We start from the raw sequence: 7,320 nt of genomic DNA, 5'->3' as shown, positions 1-7,320 counted from the left end.
TTAATCCTAAGCCCACAGGGTTTACAAGTAATCCTACAGCATGGTGACAAGTTTGGACCTCAAGAGTGCGAAGCATGGTGATGGAAGCCTCTTGGTAAGAACATCCGCATGTTGGTTGATAGAAGGAATAAATTGCACCTTGTGGGTACCAATTTTTACATGTTAACTAACGAAGTGATAATCTACCTCCATGTGCTTCGTTCGAGCATGAAAAAACGGATTTGCAACTATGTAGGTAGTGCTCAAATTATCATAGAATAAGAAAATAGGTGAACGTACTGGATGACGAAGCTCACAAAGAACATAGGAAAGCCAAATCGATTTAGTACAAGCATGAGCCAAAGCCCTATAATCGGATTCAACGCTAGAACGGAAGACCGTTGGTTGCTTAGTGGAACTCCAAGAAATTAAATTAGGCCCATAAACAATAAGAAATCCGGAAGTGGAGCAATGAGTGTCCAGACCCCCATCCAATCAACATTGGAATAGCCACGAAGGGTAGGAGGAACAGAAGAGCGCCGAAAAGTAATCCATGGTCAATAGTCACCATACCATACCGGAGAATACGTATAAGTTTTGCTGCAATCAGATGTGTGTGAGTAGGACGAGACATGAACTAAGAAAGATGATTGACAACATAAGCATGATCTGGACGAGTAAGGTGAGATACTATAGAGATCCCAATAGATGACGAAATTTCGAAGGATTAGAGAGCGGAGTACCATCCTCATTAGATAATTGTGTATGAGAGGCAATCAGAGTACTGCATGGTTTACAATCAATCATACTTGTCCACTTAAGCAAGTCGAGAGCATATTTAGTTTGAGAAAGATCAATACCAACATAAGTAGGTCGGACCTTATTGGCCAAAAAATAATGAAGCGGACCAAAATCCTTACATCAAATGGTGCAAAGCCACAAAATTATTCCCAATTAAAATAATATCATCTACATAAAGTAATAAGATAGGATGAGTAGTACCATGGTGAAAGATAAAGAGAGAAGGATCGGCCAAGCTTTGTACAAAACCATGATGAAGTATAAAATTACTGAAGCGGTGAAACCAAGCACCGGGAGCCTGTTTGAGACCATAGAGTGCCTTGTGTAACTTACAGACGTGATGAGGGCAGTTAGGATCCACAAAGCTCGTGGGTTGGACCATAAAAACATCCTCCTGTAAGTGGCCATGTAAGAATGCATTTTTGACATCCAGTTGATGAATGGACCAACCATTTATGACTGCTAAATTGAGTATATGATAAATAGTAGCTGGCTTGACAACTAGACTAAACGTCTCATCATAATCAAACCCATAATGTTATTGAAAGCCTATAGCAACTATACGAGCCTTGTAGCGCTTAATAGAACCATTTGCATGACGCTTAATACGAAAAACCCATTGGCAACCAACTAAATTTTGAGAGGGATGTGACAGAACAAGAGACCATGTACCATTTTTAAGCAAGGCATTAAATTCATCTGCCATTGCAGCATGCCATTAATGGAGGCGAGAAGCTTGCGTAAAACAAGTAGGCTTGGGCATATCAGAAGTAGAGGCAGTGAGTGTGTGGGGAAGCAGATAGCGGATAGCGGACGGTGCCATCGTTGAATTGTTTGGGTTTGAAGTGGCCAGTGCGAGGACGAGTGACCTTGGGATGGACTAATGTAGGCATGGGAAGGCTTGGAAAGTGCACGACCTGCTGATCAGTAGACCCATCAAGGCCGGCTTGGTCAATGCGAGGTTGCAAGGTCTGGAGCACTGGAGAGAAGAGGCGGCCCAAGTGCAGGCGTTTTGGGCTGAGGCACGCTGGGTTGAGGCGGAATGGACTGAGCATAGAGTTAGCAGCAATAAAAGCAGGAAACACTCCTAGGCTGGCTTGGCAAGGCGGGAGTGACTAGAGCAACTGAGCTAGGCGCTGCAGGCTAGAACAGAGGTGAAAGCTGAGTGTTGCTGTGCTTTAGGAGGGGCACAATGTTAGACTAGGCTGCAGGGGCAGCATGACGGGAAAATGGGAAAGTGGTATCGTCGAATGTGACAAGACGGGAGATGAAAACCCGATTATTCGCCGGATCAAAACACCAATATCCTTTTATTGCATGCTTTAACCTACAAAAACATATTTTTTAGAACGAGGTTCCAATTTGTTAGTAACATAAGCTTGTAAGTGCGAGTAACACGCTCAAACAAACATACGAAGGGGTGACAAATTGGGGTGGTGACCAAAGAGACGAAAATAGGGACTAGACCAACCAAGACTCAAAGAAAGAAGAAAATTATAGAAGAAAATTAATAATAAAGATGGCTGTAAGGGCAGCTTCGACCTAGAGAGAGGACAGGGCATGAGAGCTGTTAAGGAGAGACGTGTGACAGTGAAGATGTGATGATGATGGCTCTCCACAAGACCATTTTGTTCGGGGTGTAAGGGCATGATATATGATGAATGATTCCTATATTTGACAAAAGAAATTAAAAGAAGTTTTAATGTATTTTGTACCACCATCAATTTGAATAAATTTAATGGACAAATTAAATATATTTTTCACCATATTGTAAAGTGATTCGAAGTGTGTTAAAACTTCGGATTTGGCATGCATAGGGAAAATCTATGAGTAATGACTATAATCATATGTAAATAACACATAATAATGGAAGCCGGAAAGAGACGGCGTAGAGGACATCCAAACATCAGAGTGAATTAAATAAAATGGAAATGGAGCACTAATTTTATTAGAATCAAAAGGAAATTTCTGCAAATTAGAAAGTACACAGACAGTGCTTTTGTTTGTCCACCTGTTTGTAAAAAGGGAGGACAGGAGCAAAGGCGATCGCTATTCACACATTTCTTTTTTTCTTTATGTTTTTATGGCATTCTCCACATGTCATTATTTCTCAAATAAAGTCAAATTCTAATAAATCAGTCCGTCTTTCATCCCTTGGAGTGTATGGAACTTTCTCATCTTTCGCGGAAAACCTTCTTCTTATGACTCGATTTTTTTCATTTCTCCAAAAACTTTTGAATTAGGAGACTCATCGTCGAGGTGTCGGGACATGGTCTCCCAATCCTTCTCCTCTTGGTTTTCTTGCCTATTTAACTCCATTTCTCTCGCATTTGCTTCATCTCTAGCCTTGTCTTGCTCATATGTTTAATATGTCTCATTCCATATTTAGTGAATGTTGGCGAGCAAGTTCGTCACTTGTTTTGAATAATCATTATTTGAAGAACTCCCTCTTGCATCTTTTTTCTTAGCAGCCATCTTACTAATAGGCCTTGAGGTTTCTTCAGTTCGTGTGACTGATTTAATTGGGGTCTCCAATGACGACACTTCAGTAGTTGATTCTTGCAATGGAGTCTTGTTCAACTGAACTTGTGGACCAGTAGGCAAAACTATGTACTTGGGAGTATGCTTCACATGTTCCAACATTCGTGCCTTGTGAATGATTTCTCGTTATAAAGATTGAACCCCATTTGAGCTTGTAATTGCTGAAAAAATTGTGAAACAACATAAAGATTTACATAACAAATGTTAAAAAAACATATAAATTACATTTTTAATTTATTAAATAGTAAAATCATATTACCACATTGGCTAAATTATCACCACTTCGATAAATTCCTTCTGCTTTTGCAAGGGCTTCTTGCCAAGCTTTTAAATCTTTGCGCATATGTCTGTACCTACTTGACATAGATTGCTTACTTCGGGGAGTGCCTTGAATCTGCTCAATAAATTGTGCATGAATCTTTTTCCACATATGTTGCACCCTTATCTAATTTCTCGTGATCGGGTCATGAGTAACAAGCATCGAAGCTTGAAGCAAAACATATGTCTTCCCCAATCGGCCAATTTAACTTCTCATTCATTTTTCTTGGTAACAAAAGGATTTGGGAGGTAGAAAAAAAATATAGGAGATTGTAGTGAAAATAAATATTGAGTTGTGATGTGGAGAATGAAAATTATGGTTAGGTATTTGTAGAAAAAAATGTTGGTATTTTTTTGGATTTTTTACCGTTAGAATAATCTTGACCATTGATTTCAAAATTATTACTGTTGGATGCCCAAGATCTCGCAATGTGGTAGTTGAACAAAAAGCTGCAACTTTTTATTGTTGGAAATCCAACAGTCTAGATGCAAAGGCCATTGGAAATCCAATGGCTGGGTTTGCATAGAAAAAAAGTCATTTGACTCTATGTTGTGCCACATTGGGAAGGGAGGCTCTGTCTCTTGCTGGCATCTGTCACTTTAAGAGGCGCAAGCCCGGGCTTCAGTTGCAAGGGAAGCTCAATGGGTTGATGCTTTTGGTCTAATTGCCTTTTTTTTCTTTTTCTTTTTGGAGCCTTTGCGCATCACTGTGTGTGGAGGAAGTGCACAAACTTGAGCAACCTGCAAAATCGTAAACAACCATGAGCAAGGCTAGGATCGGGGGTACCGGCGAAAGGCTTTCCAACAGTCAAGTTAGTGAACAATGTTAGGCTCAAGTAGTGGGCAAGAGAATTCAAATATAAAGATTATGTTACCAGAGATGAACCCTAGATGGGGTGTTTGTACTGTAGAGAGAAAGACTTTTTTCAGGATAAAATCCTTGTTCTAAGTCGGTAGAATCCTACAGGATATCTAAAAATAGATATTACACCCTCTTAGGAGTTGTGACTACTTGACGCACATTCCAATTCCTAGATTGTAGGAACTCCAAGACTTAATAAGAATCTGATTGTATCCATATCCAGATCATATCCCGTGTCTTGCGAAACAAGTATGGTCATCTAACGGAGTCTCTCGGACTTCGCCTATTACCTCGGAACAGAGTGATGGTTCCACCGTTGCTCTATCTGATACAGCTCCGATCGAAGCTGGTGAGTCCATGACCGGACTTTTAAGGTAACTGTATTTAGATCAGCCTTTATCCGACCCTAAAAAATAATGGTCCCATAAGAATAAAAATATAATAAAATAAACAAAACATTTTTCTTTTCATGTTTATTACTAATCGCAAGCAAATATATACCTTCAAACCTACCATATTCTTAGATTTCGTAAGTAAATATGAAGTTATGTAAAAAACTGGGATTACTACGAGCTACGCTGCATTTGGTTCGCGATTTTTTTCACTCCAACAGACATGAAGTCATTAACAAAAAGGAAGCTTAAAGACTGCCAGGAAAAATAAATCTTACAAAGGAGTGGTGATATGATACATGTATAGAGAGACTGAGAAATAACAATTCAAAAACAGATTCCTCTTTGCTACTGACCAAAAGAGATCATAAAATAGGCTCAACTTGAAATGCGATCCATTGATGATGAATTGGGGGGCAAGAGTTAAACAAATCTTCGGCCACTCCATTGATACAAACAGTCTAGTTTTAAGATCCATCATTTGAAAATCATCCCTCCAAATTAGACTTGGTAATTTTTTACATGACCTTTAACCTAGCACGAAAATAACAGATTTTAGGTCAACTTGATAAGAAAAAAAGTTAGTTTGATAATTTTAAACTACTCATACACCTTACTACAATAGCCATAGAATTTAAAAATACCAAAGTGAGATTAAAAAAGGGAATTGTTATTAGCACTCAACCCTCATCTACAAAGATTAATCAAAACCCTCCCAAGTTTCTTTAGAGGATTCATGAGGATATTTATGGACCTATCCAACCAACATGCAGACCATTTAGATACTTCATGGTATGTCTGCTTACTGTCCATACACAATGCTGCTTTTGCGAAACTCCTAGCTTAAATCATTAAGCTTAGAGCTCACTACCCTGGAGAGTTTATGTCACAGTCTTTTGACGATTATTGTATGTTAGTTGTAATTGAAGTTGAAGATCCTGTACCCTGTGTTCATACCCAAAATAGCCTGGTAGAAGTTTTCATTAAGTGCCTTCAATCGATAGCTCGGACTTTGGTTATGCAAACCAAATTGCCAGTATCTGCCTGAGGCTATGCAATATTGCATGCAGCTATGTTGGTTCGCCTAAGGCCTACCGCTACCCAATCTCATTCACTATTACAGTTGGTTACAGGATACGAGCCTAATGTCTAACTTCCAAATAAAGTGAGTATGCTTTTGGATAATCCCTTTGAGTTTGTCATAACTTCCAAATAAAAGAGCTACAAGCTATTTAACTCAGAAAGTTTACGCATACTGATTCCTTGGACCAACTTGTAAAAAGTAGACTTTGGCAATGACTTCGTGAAGAGATCGGCCAGGTTGTCATGGGAATGGATTTGCTTGACTTAAATGTTCTAATGCTGTTGTTGATGGTGAAAATAAAAGAACTTCGGTGCAATATGTTTGGTCTTGTCTCCCTTGATGTAACCCTTCTTTAGTTGATCGATACATACAACCTTGTTTTCAAAGATTGTCGTAGGAACGTCAACGATGGTAAAAAGACCGCTAGTGTTTCAAATATGTTCCATGACTGCTCTCAACCAAAAACATTTACGTGAGGCTTTATGCAAGGCGAAAATCTCAGCATGGTTCGAAGGAGTCACAACTAACGATTGCTTAGTAGACCTCCATGAAATTGTGGTGTCTCCAACAGTAAATACATAACCCATTTGAGAAAGTGCCCTATGTGAGTCAGACAAATAACTTGCATCAGCATAACCAATAAGACAGGAATGAACCCGATGACCGAAGAGGATGGCGGCTTCCTTCAAGGATTCATGGGTGTAGAACAAGCCCAAATCCATCATACCTTTGAGGTGGTGGAAAATGTCTTTAACACCATTCCAGTGTCTACGTGTAGGCGTATTACTGTATCTTGCCAAAAGATTCACAGAGAAGGAGATGTCGGATCTAGTGCATTGAGCCAGGTGCAATGAAGCATCAATTTCATTTAGGTATGGAACTTCAGGCTCCAAAATCTCATCCTCATCCTCTTTAGGACATAAAGGATCACATTTAGCATCTAGGGTCTGAACGACCATAGAAGTACTTGAAGGCTTCGCTTTATCCTCATTAAAATGTCGCAACACCTTTTGGGTGGAGTTCGATTAATGTGCTAGGATTTCATTCGAACAATGCTCGATCTCTAGGCATAGGCAATATCAAGTTTTCCCAAGATCTTTCATCTCAAATTTCGATTTCAAGTGAGTGACAGTTTCCTCAAGCTCTTTAGGAGTCCCTATGATATTCATGTCATCGACATAGACTACAATGATTGCAAAATTGAAATTTGACTTCTTAATAAACACTTATGGGCATAGCTTATTGTTTACATAACCCTAACTTGTAAAATACTCACCCAGATGGTTATACCACATCCGTCCAAATTGTTTCAATCCATAGAGTGATTTCCTTAATCGAATTGA

At 39.2% G+C, this 7,320-nt stretch overlaps 1 protein-coding gene across 1 annotated transcript; it reads right to left on the bottom strand.

Annotated features, from left to right (window-relative positions):
* Positions 1–6,408: 6,408 nt before the first annotated feature.
* On the bottom strand, positions 6,409–6,936 carry LOC126622591 (secreted RxLR effector protein 161-like). Its single transcript, XM_050291366.1, has one exon. The coding sequence runs from the start codon at positions 6,934–6,936 to the stop codon at positions 6,409–6,411; it is 528 nt and encodes a 175-aa protein (XP_050147323.1).
* Between the last annotated feature and the right edge of the window lie 384 nt (positions 6,937–7,320).

Source organism: Malus sylvestris, chromosome 5 (assembly GCF_916048215.2).
Source record: "Malus sylvestris chromosome 5, drMalSylv7.2, whole genome shotgun sequence".
Taxonomy (NCBI): Eukaryota; Viridiplantae; Streptophyta; class Magnoliopsida; order Rosales; family Rosaceae; genus Malus; species Malus sylvestris.
The sequence above is the reverse complement of the archived record's forward strand: the minus strand, read 5'-3'. Positions and strand labels throughout refer to the sequence as shown.

Coding starts and splice junctions, on each gene's coding strand:
- LOC126622591 (XM_050291366.1), bottom strand. CDS start 6,936: ATGGTCGTTCAGACCCTAGATGCTAAATGTGATCCTTTATGTCCTAAA.